At 41.2% G+C, this 13,625-nt stretch overlaps 1 protein-coding gene across 2 annotated transcripts; it reads left to right on the top strand.

The window, feature by feature from the left end:
• The first annotated feature begins 1,323 nt into the window (after positions 1–1,323).
• Positions 1,324–12,943, top strand: LOC149831857 (auxin response factor 16-like). Of its 2 annotated transcripts, XM_090014190.1 has the most exons (13): positions 1,324–2,704; positions 5,838–5,950; positions 6,049–6,147; positions 6,246–6,302; positions 6,447–6,602; positions 6,691–6,775; positions 7,037–7,127; positions 7,253–7,417; positions 7,521–7,719; positions 7,802–7,940; positions 9,229–10,985; positions 11,803–11,993; positions 12,356–12,943. In XM_090014190.1, the coding sequence occupies exons 1-13, from the start codon at positions 2,659–2,661 to the stop codon at positions 12,549–12,551; spliced, it is 3,294 nt and encodes a 1,097-aa protein (XP_089870316.1). In that variant the 5' UTR covers positions 1,324–2,658; the 3' UTR covers positions 12,552–12,943. The 2 variants fall into 2 exon arrangements, with proteins under 2 accessions (XP_089870316.1, XP_089870317.1); XM_090014191.1 differs by lacking the exon at positions 5,838–5,950 and having other exon boundaries at positions 1,410–2,704.
• The last annotated feature ends 682 nt before the right edge of the window (positions 12,944–13,625 follow it).

The raw sequence follows: 13,625 nt of genomic DNA on the forward strand, positions 1-13,625 counted from the left end.
TCAATATAAAAATCATAAAAAAAATATGGTTTTATTGAGTATGATCTGGGTTTGGTTCATGTAGTTCTTATTGGGTCCGGGTATGGTTTTTTATAGAGTTTGATATGGTGTCTTCATCTTAGCACCGTCATAACCACCCTGCTGGCCACATGGGCGACCCCCACGGTGGTCAATCTCTCATTTTTAAAACCAACATCTTGGAGACAAAGGATGTTGAAAAAGCACTTCAATTTGTTGAATCATGGCCGTAAATGGCTTACAACAAATACTAATTGATCTTGCCTTTCAAAAAGAAAATACTAATCTTGGGTTCCACATTAGGGGTGTCAACGGGTAACCCAGGTGGAACCAGACTTGGACTAGATTTTTGGGTATGCTATGGGTTCAGACCTAAGTTCAATCGGATCTACTATAACAGAAATCATACCCAGACCCGATAAAAACTACATGAATCAGACCCAGATCATAGCTGATAAAATAATATCTTTTATTACTTTTACATTAAAAACTTGTGGGTCTTAATCGAACTTGAGATGGGCCGGGGTATTGTATAAAATTTCACAAACTATACCCGGATCTATGTATTAATCAGACCTTTGAGTCCAGACCCGGGTCTTAATCGGGTCTTCTTATTTGTCAATATTCCCGACCCTATAAGGTTTGGTCCATGTAGGGTCCCAGTAAACCCGACCCGTTGACACCCTTATTCCACATATATTTTTTTTCCTATAACATGGTCGCAAATACTCGTGATATCTTTAAACTTCCACAAAATCTTGAAATCGTGCGCTTTTTTTTTTAAAGCACCTTCTTTATAAATACCATGTTTTTATTCCAATCTCATTGTGATAACATTTTTTTTCATACTTGTAAAATTTTTTTTTGCACGTTTTGAATTTATCTTGAGATTTTCTCGCGATAAATTATCTTGGTATCGATATTTGTGACATTTGGTCGAGTTCAGACACTATATCGGAGAGCATAACAGATGATCTGTCATATCACTTTAAGAAAGTGATCTGGCATACTGACCGTCCATTGCTGCAAGTTGTGGGACCCACCAAATATAACACAAGAAGAGAAGAGAGAGAATGTGTGCGTGTGCGTGCGCAAATTTAGAGCCTGTCCAGCAATGAGAGAGAGAGAGAGAGAGAGAGAGAGGTAAGTGGGAACACGGAGGATGGGGCCCACTCGGGTAAAATTCTGCGTTGGTGGGGCCCGCCGGCGAACGTGGGCCCGGGATTGTCCTGGCCCCGCAGCAGGGCAGGGCCCCGTCCTCTCTCCCTCTCCCTCTCCTTTTCTTTTCTTTGTGTGTGTATTGCTGAGGTGCCACGCTCTCTCTGATGTCGGCTGCACCAGAGCGGGTCCGCCTGTGCGATATCTATTGCGTCATTTCCCGGAGACTGCCCGGAAACACCCTCGGACACCTAACCCCGCAGATTCTCTGGCGACCCCCTCCTCCTCCTTCTCCTCGGCCTTCCCCGTGCTCGTTTCCTTCGTCTCGCTCCGCCTTCGCGGCGTACACCGAGTGAGTTTTCCGGCGCCCGTGTGTCGGATAACTACTAGGGCTGTGGTTGAGCTTCCGGGCTGCCGGAAAGAGCAGCTGCACTGTTTTTTTTCGGCTCCGGTGGGTCGAGCTCCCGGCCTGTCTCTAGTGGACTCTCGGTTGGCTGTAGAGAGAGAGAGAGAGAGAGAGAGAGAGAGAGAGAGAGAGAGAGAGACTTTGCTCTCTGTAGGGGTCAAAAAGTGGCCGGAGAAATGAATTCCGGCCGACGGGAGCCAGTGTAGAGGTGGAGACGGAATGGGAGTGGGTAGCGAGGGTTTCGGTTTCTGACCAGCACGACGGAGGATATCCGGTTGCCGGAGGGAGGCCGGAGTTCGGAGTGAGTGAATTCTTCCTCTTCCCTAATTGGTTGCCTCGTCTGAGAGAGACAGAGAGAGCTCTGTCGTGGCATGATTTTCTGGCGGAGTCGGAGAAAAACTTTTCCCGGCTGCAGAGCTTTGGGTTTGGAGAGAGGTGGGATCCTGAATCTGCGATTTCGGGATTTCATGGTTTTCCGGCAGTGGAGAGTCGTCGCACTTTGGGTTTCCGGCCTCTGAAGAGTGGTGATCTCTCATGTACCGACGGTTTCCGGCAAAGTCGAGAAGAGTAAACCAACGACGAATTCGTAGTTTTTGTGTCTGAAATTCGTCATTTTGGGGGGGATTTTCCTATCGGAAGGTTGTCAGCCAACCGCCGGAGGGGAGATACCGGTGGTTCACCTGCAATTGACGGCGTTAACTTGACTTAAACGGCGGAAATTTTAGTTCCAGGTCTCAATTTAACGGAGGAGCAACTCGAGAGTGCACGAAACTCTTCTTTCCTAGTTCCGAACATTTCTGGTCGCTGATTCCACCTCTCTGAGTTCAAAATTTGGCCTTCTGGTGAAGGTGGTGAGAGAAAAATCGTGTTTTTTCCGCTAACTAGAAGGGGGAAACTCGATTTTTTTCTTCAGGATTCTGAGAAGAGGTTCCGACCCAATTTGCTTCCTTTTCTCGGAAATGGGAAGAAGCGATCCAAGAGTTTGATGGTGCTAGTTAGCGCCAACGTTGGTGTTAAATTGCTCGCTTGATTTGTTCTGCGCAAACTCGCCGGTGAAAGATTTCCAAGTTCTCGAGATGAAGGCTCCCACAGCCAGCGGGGTTTCGACTAACTCTGGCGAAGGTGAGTTCCTCAACAATTTTTGGTTTCTCCAATTATGCCGAATTCAAAGAAAGAGGATTCGCTTAAGTTTCCATGTTTTCTTCTTCTTCCCCTTGGAGTTGGGGACTGATGGGGTTTTCCGGATTTGAAGAACAAGTATTAGAGCTCGTTGGATTCCGATACCTCTGACTTCCTGGCTGAAATTTTATTTGGATTTTGATTCAAGAAAAAATTGTGAACGACATATTTTGCTTTTAGTCTAAATCCTGAACTTTCATTTGCATTATAATCTTCCTTTGGTACTTTCATGAGATTCTTTGCATTGAAGTTCTTTCCTTATTTATCCAGCTTCATATCAACCACCGAGTTTCCTTTAGAACGCAAACAACCAAAAGCAAAAGAATGGAATGGAGCCAAGAAAATAAGTGTTAGGAAAGTTTTAAATTATTAATGGTTACTACCAAAAGTGTTTTGGAAAAAGTTAAGTCCCATATCTAAGAGAGAAAAGTTTTTCAAGAGGTTTAAATAGAGAGTTTGTAATCTATTCTTTACTTTGGTAAGCCTTGAGTATTTAGGTGGATTGTGGACGTTGCTGCACGAACGGACGCGCCGTTCGCGCACACGCGCGCGCGTGCGCAATGTGGCGTTTTGATGGCGCAATGTGGCGTTTTGCACTTTGCACTTTGCACTTTGCACTTTGCACTTCGCAGCGGTGCGAGGTGCATATGAGGCGCAAATATCCATTTTGATTTTTCGGTTTTGAGACATCTGGCCGTTTGAAAGGTTTAATAGCATTTATTTGAGTTTAAGGCGTTTTGTGACTGTTGGACGGTTTTGGAGGCCTTTGATTGACAGTCAAAGGTGGGTGACCGTTCAGGTACCTTTTGTCCTATTTTCAAACTGTCAGATTTATGGCCTTTAATCTCATTTATCGCAAAACGTTTTGGCCTCTCTAAAAGTCTATAAATTCTTCTATTTTCGTCTTTTTGAAGATCATCAGAATTTCTGACTCTCCAGTTTTCTCCTTTCTTTCTTCTCGGTTTGGCTTGCTGAGTTCATGTGTGGGAGAGGTCATCTGTTCTTGCGAAGCAGTGACTCTCTTGAGGTTCAAGCCTAGTTGTATCCTGGGAACTCAGTCGTAACAAAACCCTTTTTCGCATCTTCGGAATTTTCGGAGTGGGGCGATTGAAGTTCTAAAGATAGCGATCTTAAGAACGTGCCTCTAGGCTTGAATTCTCTTTTCTGAAATCCATTTTCACAAAGTTGGAATAACAATAAGTTGGTCACTTTTCTTGTAGAATTTGATGATACGTTAAAATTTTTAACGTAGTAGTAACAAAAGTAATTGGATGCCTGAGGATTACATGGTTTACCCATCTGGGGTTATTTATTGCTGCCATAAAAAGTCGGCCATCTTTGAAAAGTGTAAGGTCGTTTTCCACATAGGAAATGAGCCTTGTCCTTTGCATGGGTGAAAAATATGATTTCACTTAAATTTTCTTTGCTAAACTGAAGTTTTCATTAGGAGCCATAGAGTATTAATTTTAGGGCTCACCTGAATGTCTTACATGCAAAAGCTGTAGGTGAAGCGGCTAGACTGTTATTGCTAGTTGAGCTGTTTTAGTTTAGGCTCTGTGTGGGAGCTCATGTTGGGAGTGTCGACGGGGATTCACGGAATTACCATCATTTGGCATCCCAGTTTTGGGGTGAAGGGAGCTTAGAGTGGAGATAAGAAGGGTGATGGCACACAAAATCACTGATTTCAACAACTTCCCCACAAGGATGTTGTTAAATCTACCCAGTTAATTGCACCTTCCAACACTGGCTCCCAAACAGAGCCTTAGTATCTAAACCAATTCAATCACCAATATGAAAAAAGTATATTTTTGGTTCATAGTGGGTGATTATCAGTTGTAGATTATGGTATGGAACTTTATAAAGGACTCCTGAATATGAACTTGCAGAACCTGGATACGGTTTGATGCTTAATTCCGCTGTAGAATTAACCTTCTCGTTATGTTTTATGTCAGAATCATACTTTTAATCAGCAAGTAGAAGACAAAAGTTTTCATGCCTGCCTGTGTTTCAGAGATGTTCATAGATCAACATGAAATCAAGAACTTGATTACCTTTGCTTTGTTTCAACTTGGCGATTGTTTATTGGTTAGATGACCCGGCAAATGGTTAACCTCTAAGAAAAGGAAAACATGCATTCAAGGATTTCCTAATAGTGGAATGTTTGGTGGATTCCAGAAGTTGACAATAGAGAGTTTACACAACTTTGTCTATGTATCTCGGTGGCATTATGACACTTGCACTGAGAAGCATGCCCTAATTAACTTATATATGTGCTATGTTCTCCTGTAACCTTTAGATTAAGAGAAAATTTTGGGCGAAGAACTTCTAATATTGGCTTTTCAACAGTTGGTGTGTTGTACGTGGAAATCCTGCATGAGGATTGGAGAATGGTCATGTTCTGACCTGACTGTGGGGTCTCAATCTAGTGAATGAATTTTCCTCTGGATTTGAATTGGATCCAGTTGATGCATGTCAACCCAAATCCGACTCTTTCTGACATAAAAGCCAGAGAAGATAGGAGCTTTGCGTGATGCTATCTGTTTTGGTTCTTTTTGGTTCTTTTTGGTCCTGGAGAAAGCCCAAATTGGGATATTAAAGAGTTTACACGTGGTCATATCAGGATTTTGATCCTGTTGGCACTTCGGGTCTAGTTTTGGGGGCATCTGGGTCTGAATTAGATCCAACTGGTTGGCAACACATGCAAGAACTATGAACCTTCTGTTACACTGGTTTTGTTGGGAAACGTTGTGCTGCAAGTTTCTGTAGCAGTGCCAAATTTCATGTATAAGTTAGACCTTGGTGTCATCTAATCTAATTGGGTGGAATAAGAACCTTGTGGCAGTTCAACTTCGTAGAAATCATATTAATGATAAGCAGTATTTTCTAATCAACAATGTAGTCAATGATGTTTTAGATTTTCATCAGAAGATGTTGGAAAGCCAGGATAAAGAAACAGTTGGATAATGCTTTGAATTCTGTTTTGACTTGCTGGTTTTGATTGGTTTGTGTTTCTTTATATTATTTCAGCACCATATTGTTCTATTTCATTATTCTGCATCTGTTATTGTGAACACAGGAGAACAGAAAACTATCAATTCAGAGCTGTGGCATGCCTGTGCTGGACCGCTGGTTTCATTGCCACCGGTTGGTAGCCTTGTGGTTTACTTCCCACAAGGTCACAGTGAACAGGCATGTCTGCTGACTTTGATAAATCAATCTTTTGTGGGTTTTTTTTCTAGGGGGCTGTGTTTTAGAGTTCAAACAATTCTTGGATATTGTATTTTTAGGTTGCGGCTTCCATGCAAAAGGAAACTGATGGGCACATCCCAAATTACCCTAATCTTCCTTCAAAATTGATTTGCATACTTCACAACGTCACCCTTCATGTATGGTAGTTTCCAGATGTCTTCCATTTCTTCTTTTTCTTCTGGTTGGCTCTTGGGTCAAATGCTTGTTACTCAGAGGAGCTCTGTTTGATATTCAGGCTGATGCAGAAACAGATGAGGTTTATGCACAGATGACTCTTCAGCCTGTAAATAAGGTTATGCATAGTACACTACTGACTACTGTGTTGTATGTTCTCTTGATATGTTTGTAGATTGTGTTTCTTCTGTTATTTATTATTCTTTTAACCTTATTTCATAAATATTAAGGCACTTTTCTGATTAATGTTTTGGTTCTCCAGTTTGACAAGGATGCATTGTTGGCATCTGATCTTGGTCTTAAGCAAAGCAGGCAGCCAACAGAATTCTTCTGTAAAACACTCACAGCCAGTGATACGAGCACACATGGTGGATTTTCTGTGCCCAGGCGTGCAGCTGAAAAAATTTTCCCTCCTCTTGTATGTGTCTCTTTTTTTTTTGGTCTTCTCGCTTGGGATTTTTTCTTTCTGATTTTCTTGTTGTGCTTATATTAACATGGTTCTCTAGGATTTCTCAATGCAACCACCAGCTCAAGAGCTAGTTGCCAGGGACCTGCATGATGTTTCATGGACATTTCGGCATATTTATCGTGGTATATGGATATTCTACATCTGCTGTGTTTTATGACTTTTAATGTCATTAATTATTGTTGATACTGATGTCTGAAGACTTTTACTACCTGTGTTGGAAGTTGGAACATGGGCAACTCTACACTGTCCATGTGATTTGGCAATAACCCACTGAATCATCCTGGATTAGTTCTGAATTCGACAAAGTTGGTGTGCACTTGAGCGCTCATTTCTTGCATGTTGCACTTTTTGCTGATGGAATATGCATGCACATATTTTTCCAGGTCAACCAAAACGACATCTTCTGACAACAGGGTGGAGTGTGTTTGTCAGCTCAAAGAGGCTTGTTGCTGGTGACTCTGTACTATTTATAAGGTATATAGATTTTCCATACTAGCTTTTAGTTTCTACTCATCATCTTCTTCTTCTTTGTTAATCCTGATCTCAAATTTGTGCTGTTAGCTTTTACTTTTTTACCTTTCCCTTTTCTTTTTCAACAGGGATGAGAAATCACAGTTTCTATTGGGTATAAGACGTGCTAATCGACAGCAACCTGCTATTTCATCATCAGTCCTGTCCAGCGACAGTATGCATATAGGAATTCTTGCTGCTGCTGCACATGCTGCTGCAAACCACAGCCCCTTTACTGTATTCTATAATCCAAGGTAAATTCCAGTAGTGTGTATCTCTTTCTCCCATTTTCTAATGTCCATCAATGATTTTCTTTAGATTGGTAATGCTGTCTGTTTTGTCTGCATGGTTCTACAGAGCAAGCCCCTCAGAGTTTGTAGTCCCTTTCTCCAAATATCATAAAGCTGTCTATGGAACACAGATTTCCCTTGGCATGCGTTTCAGAATGATGTTTGAGACTGAGGAATCTGGGGTGCGGAGGTATATGGGCACGATCACTGGTATCAGTGTCATAGATCCTGTTAGATGGAAGAACTCACACTGGCGCAACCTTCAGGTTTGCTTCTCTATTAAGTTTATAAGTAATATCTATGTCATCTCTTATTGCCAGTCTGTCATTGTTTTATTTGCTTTGACAGGTTGGATGGGATGAATCTACTGCAGGTGAGAGGAAGAACCGTGTTTCTCTTTGGGAGATAGAACCAGTTATAACTCCATTTTATTTATGCCCTCCACCATTGTTTAGACCCAAATTCTCCAGACAGCCAGGAATGCCAGGTACGCCTATGAAAACAAAAGCATTGTTGAAAGTATGTAGATGACCTTGGATCTTGGACTAAGTTAGGTTGGGCAATCCAGTCTTTGTCTAGAAGTCTGCTTTACTTGTTTTGAAATATAATATTAAAAAAATATAATCATTCTCTTTATGTAACTGTTACAAGGTCCAAGTTTTCATGCTCCCTCAAATCCACAAGGGGCCTCAGCCTGTGAGCAGTTTGTTGATACTTCAGTAATTATATTTTTGATAGAAAAGCTGTTGCTTATGATTACTTATGTCACACATACATTTTGGCTTCCATTCCTGTCCCATTATATACTAGTCATATTAAAAACTTAGTAAAAAAGGTCATATCCCTGTTTCCAACCATAGCCATGTGACACAAGTTGCTATCTAATCCCTTTTTTCCTAATCTCGTTTGAAGAAGTTACAATAGAATCTATTTTTCTGTTAAATCACCAACTACATTCTCTATTGCTGTTGCTTTGTAACTGATGACACTATCAGCCTAGCTCACTGCTGTTTCTTGTTTCTTCATTTTCTGTTTACAATGCATCTTGTGTAATAAGATATGCAAAAACACAAAACAAGGGCCTCTAAGGGCTTACAAGATCATACACACAAAGTGCTCATGCACAAGTCCACTATGGGACAATACAAAAGCCAGCAATCGCTATAACAAGAGAACAACATATAAAAAATATCCGCTTTATTGATGAAATTCTTAAGCAAAAACATTGAGAACAAAAGGAGACAAACACCCTTACACCTAAAGAGGCCATTGGGGAGCTCCCAATAGAGTCACTGAAAGCTCCCAACAACTCTATGGTCTTGACAAAAGAAAAAATAATAAAAAATAAGTTCAAAAAACTGTTCCTAATGAACAGTACCTATTACAAGGGAAATGACCAAAATGCCCCTGACTATCAAAACAATTTACAGAATTATACATGACTGTATATATATATATATATATATATATATATATATATATATATATATATATATACTATTTTAACATCTTGGAGATTGTTCCTCCAAACACTCACCTCCAGCTGTCAAATCTGATTTAGTAATCCTGGTTGCTGAGTCATTAACCTTGCCTTAGAGATATGATATATCGGCCTAAATTGCCAAATGTATTATGTTGATGCTGCTCAAAATTCCTCCAAGTGTATCTTGTGCTTGAGAACTGGTTGATTTTCCTTGCTTCTTTTTACTTTGAATTGGGACGCCTTCAGGCCTAGTGTTTTCCATTATTAACCAGGAGTTGTAAATATTCTGCAGATGAAGAGTTGGAGATAGAGAATGCCTTCAAAAGAGCAATGCCTTGGTTCACAGAGGAAGCTGGTGTCAAGGATGCTCAAAATCCTATACTACAAGGTATGAGCTTGGTGCAGTGGATGAACATGCAGCAGAACCCTCAACTACTTGGTCCTGTTACTCAAGCTGACTACTTATCTCCCATCACACCATCACCACTGCATAACCTTGGGATCAATGACCCATCTAGACAATTGGGTTTTCCGGGCCATTCACTACCTTTACCTAACTTACAGTTTGGATTGCCTAAGTTACAGCAGCAAGCCCAACAACTTGACACCCTTCAGCAGCAAAACAGGGTTCTGGCAAATAATTCTTATCCACAAACACAAAAATCAGGCATTATTGATCAACAGCAACAGTTGCAGCAGCAGCAACAACAACAACAACAGTTGCAGCAACAGCAACAACCTCTTCAGTGCTTTGCTAATCAACCATCAGTGCAGGCTCAGCTACAGAACCAACTGCTGCAGCAGAGTCTCATCAATTCTAAGCTCCAACAGCAACAATTAATTGCACCAAATCAGCAGCTCCAGCCGCACTTCCTTCTTCCCAATCAGAATGCTCTCCAACCTTCTCCATTACAACCAAGCTTGCAATTGCAGAAGCAGGTAGCAGAACAACAACAAAGCCATCTGCAGCAACAACAGTTACCATTAACTCCAAATCAACTTCAGGTGCAACTGTTGCAGAAATTGCAGCAGCAGCAACAACAACAGCAACACCATATGGTAACACAAGTCAGCACAAGTTTGCTGTCTCAGCAGATTCCCCAACCACAAACACAAATGCAGAACCAGCTAATTTCTCCAGTATACCAACAGTTCCAGCAGCAACACCAACAGCAACAGCAGCTGAACCCGCTGTTGCATCAGATTGGAGGTGCTCAGCTATTGCATTCCCTGCAAAACCAACCACAACAGAAACCATTGCAGCAAGAGGTTCAGTTGGTTAGTCAACCATCACAGTTGTTGCCTGTCTCATCCGGCCAACTACAGGCTCCAGCCAGGGGACCAATGCCTGCACGGGCTCATTCAACATTCACAGATGATGATTCACCTTCAAGCTCAACCTCACCTTCAGCTAATAACTGTTCTGCCTCTTCAAGCTTCATTAATAGAGCACAACAATATTCAGTCAGGACAGATGATCCCAAACCAGCTGTGAATAGCAGTTTAGTTCAAGAACTTCAGCTAAAGCCTGATATACAAGTAAAGCATGAGTTTCATCCCACAAAGGAAGTGGATCAAGCATTATCGCTGTTACCATTGAGGAATATCTCTGCTGATCAATTGGATGCAACTTCTGGTACATCATTTTGCTTGGAAGGTGGTCAACAAAATTTCCCCATGTCTTCTTTCCAGCCATCAACTCTTTTCAGAACTGGGCATCAGGATGTAGACATTCAGGTTGACCCTCGAAATAACCTTCTCTTCGGGGTCAATATTGATGGTCCTTTGACGACCAGCTTGGAGACAGAAACTTTGTTCTCTAATGGAATTGGTTCAGGGAAGGACCTTCAAAATATGATCTCTGGTTATAGTACTCCAAGAGACTTGGATACTGAATTATCTACATCAGGAATGTGTTCTCATTCCTTTGGTGTTCAAGACACGTCCTTTAAGCCTGGGTGTTCAAACGGCACTGCTGTTAACGAATCTGGCTTCATTAACAAAAGTTCACACCCTCAGCCCTTGCAGCGGGTGCGGACATTTACGAAGGTATGTTACCATGAAAAGCCTCTTAGCAATTGTGCTTCAGCTTATGTTGGGGAAAAGCTACTTGGATATAGGTGAATGACAACTAAAAGGGTCCATATTCATTCCAGTGTTGGAATATGTGGCAAGATCATCAGCTAGTCGCAACAAATTTGTGTAGCTGTCTTTGATTTTATGAACTACGAAGCATGTGAAGTATCATTTTTCTCAACCTCTGTGACCCAACACTGTTTTTAAAGAGGCAACAAACTTATTTCATATTTATCTAGAAAAATTTTGTGGTTTGCCTGCATCATCACACAAATCTTCAATGAGGTTGTGTTGCCTTTGTAGCTCTTGCTACAAAGTGGTATCAGACATGATGTGACTGCAAATTGTTTAAGTCACAGTTTAATCCATGATCTGACCTCTGAGTGTATTCCATGTCAACTGCGGCTTTTTTCATGCATTTTGGTAATTCAGGGAAACCTTTAGACAAATAACATGAGAACCAATCATTTTCATGTGGTAGAACGAATGGTCTATGAGAGCTATCTACCTCTGTTCAGTATATTGGAGGAATTTTATCCATGTTCTTGATCGCTTTTCTTCTATTTTTATGCAAATCAAGCAAGTCCAATCTTCACTACTGATATGATTCTTGATGCTTCTAGTGATGCCATTCATAGCCAGTTTGATGGCTGTACAACACAACACCTTTTTTTGTCTTAATCAGATCCTTATTCTGCCAAGAATGCTTTAGCTTTAGTTAGTGGTGAATCTTTTAGAGATGTCTAAAAAAAATTGTGCAAAGCATTTGAATCAAATCTTCCCTTTGCAGGTTTATAAGCGGGGTTCGGTTGGGAGGTCTATAGATGTCACACGTTACAAGGGCTATGATGAGCTACGTCATGACCTCGCTTGCAGGTTTGGAATCCAAGGGCAGCTTGAAGATCCTCAAACTAGTTGCTGGAAACTCGTCTACGTTGACCATGAAAATGACATTTTGCTCGTTGGAGATGATCCATGGGAGTAAGTTTCTTGTTTTGTTCAACTTTTTCCTGTCTTATTGCTTCCCATCCACAAATGAACCAGCATGTTACTGTTTTCAAGTAACTAGATGACGTCAGTCCTGGACTGAGGCATGATAGTACATCTACATCCATAGTTATGAACTGATTCATTTCAGATGCAGTTTCTCATATGTGTGACCACACATGGATTTCTCAAAAAACATGCATCATTGCATTTGATGAAATGCATTGGCCCTCCTATCTCTCTGCCGTGTATGTTGGCACTATGGCATTCGGATGCTCTGATCACCTAAGAATATCAAGCTATGTCCCACAGATATGGTTCATCAGTTTATTCTAAATATTTTGGTTTTTTTTTAGGGAGTTCGTGAGTTGTGTTCAGAGCATCAAAATACTGTCTGCAACTGAAGTCCAAAAGATGAGTCTTGATGGTGATCTGGGGAACGTTCAGATGCCAAATCAGACATGTAATGGATCACAGGATAATGTAAATATGTGGCAGGGTTACTGTGAGGATAATTCGGGCAACCATTCCTTAGGCTCATTTGACCACTAGCGCAGGGTGACGCTTTACCATGGTGATGCTTGCCTTTTGCTAGCTTGTGCTCGGTTCATGAGCATTAAAATGTTCATGCAGGATATGTTCAGCAGCAGGTCTGCTGGGTAGCGTTAGTGTGGGATAATTGGCAGGGAGAATTGTGCTATGAAAGACGATATAGTCTAGATAGTGGTGCTCTCATCCCACGATAGAGATCTTTTCCATCTCTTTGCCTTCGGTGAGCTACTGTACAGTAGAAATTTTGAAGCTTACAAGCAGAAGTTACTACCTCGGACTATTTTTGTTTTTTATGATATTCTGCTAGTTGTCATAATGCTCAACACTAGATGATGTATATCAGAAATTAAGCGTACAATAGAGTATGAATTTATTTCCTCATTGTGTGCAAATTTTCAGATCTTATGCACTGTAAATTGGAGATAAAAGCTTCTCATTTGTGTGTGTGTGTGTGTGTGTGTGTGAGAGAGAGAGAGAGAGAGAGAGAGAGAGAGAGGCTGCTATCCGCATTTATGTGGAATCAGTCCATGGTCAAATAGTGGTCAAGAATTTGAACCTGTAAAAGTACATGTTTGAGACTAAGTGGATTTCTGTAGGTCCTGGTTTTGCTTCATCTTTTTATTACCCAAATCTGGGTCTGATCCGGCTTACAATTGTTTTGGCATACTCAGTCAAGAGACATTTACTTAAAACAGCTTCTGGTTGGTCCGGGCCTTTTTTCTCCTGGTTTCAAAATTTTCTAGGTGACACTTGTCAACAACTAATCAAATCTGAATTAGGGTGGAGAGCCATCCAAAGGGGTTCTGGGCTCTGAGTATGTTTTAGGTCGGATCATGGCCCATAAGATCATGTCATCTAAATGCTCTAGGTTTGGTTGGTCTTTGCTATTGTGGTCTATTATGCATGGAAATGAGGGGAGCTCACTGTTGGCATATATGTAGAAATGAATCTCTCATCATTTTTATGGCAGCCTACCCTCCTTATATAATGGGGGAAAGAAGTTACGTGAATGTGGGCTCTCCACATTACCCACTAACTTTTCATTATGTGACCCACTAATAGTGTCAAAACAGT

This window comes from Nuphar pumila, chromosome 7 (genome assembly GCF_984573655.1).
Source record: "Nuphar pumila chromosome 7, dmNupPumi1.hap1.1, whole genome shotgun sequence".
NCBI lineage: Eukaryota > Viridiplantae > Streptophyta > Magnoliopsida > Nymphaeales > Nymphaeaceae > Nuphar > Nuphar pumila.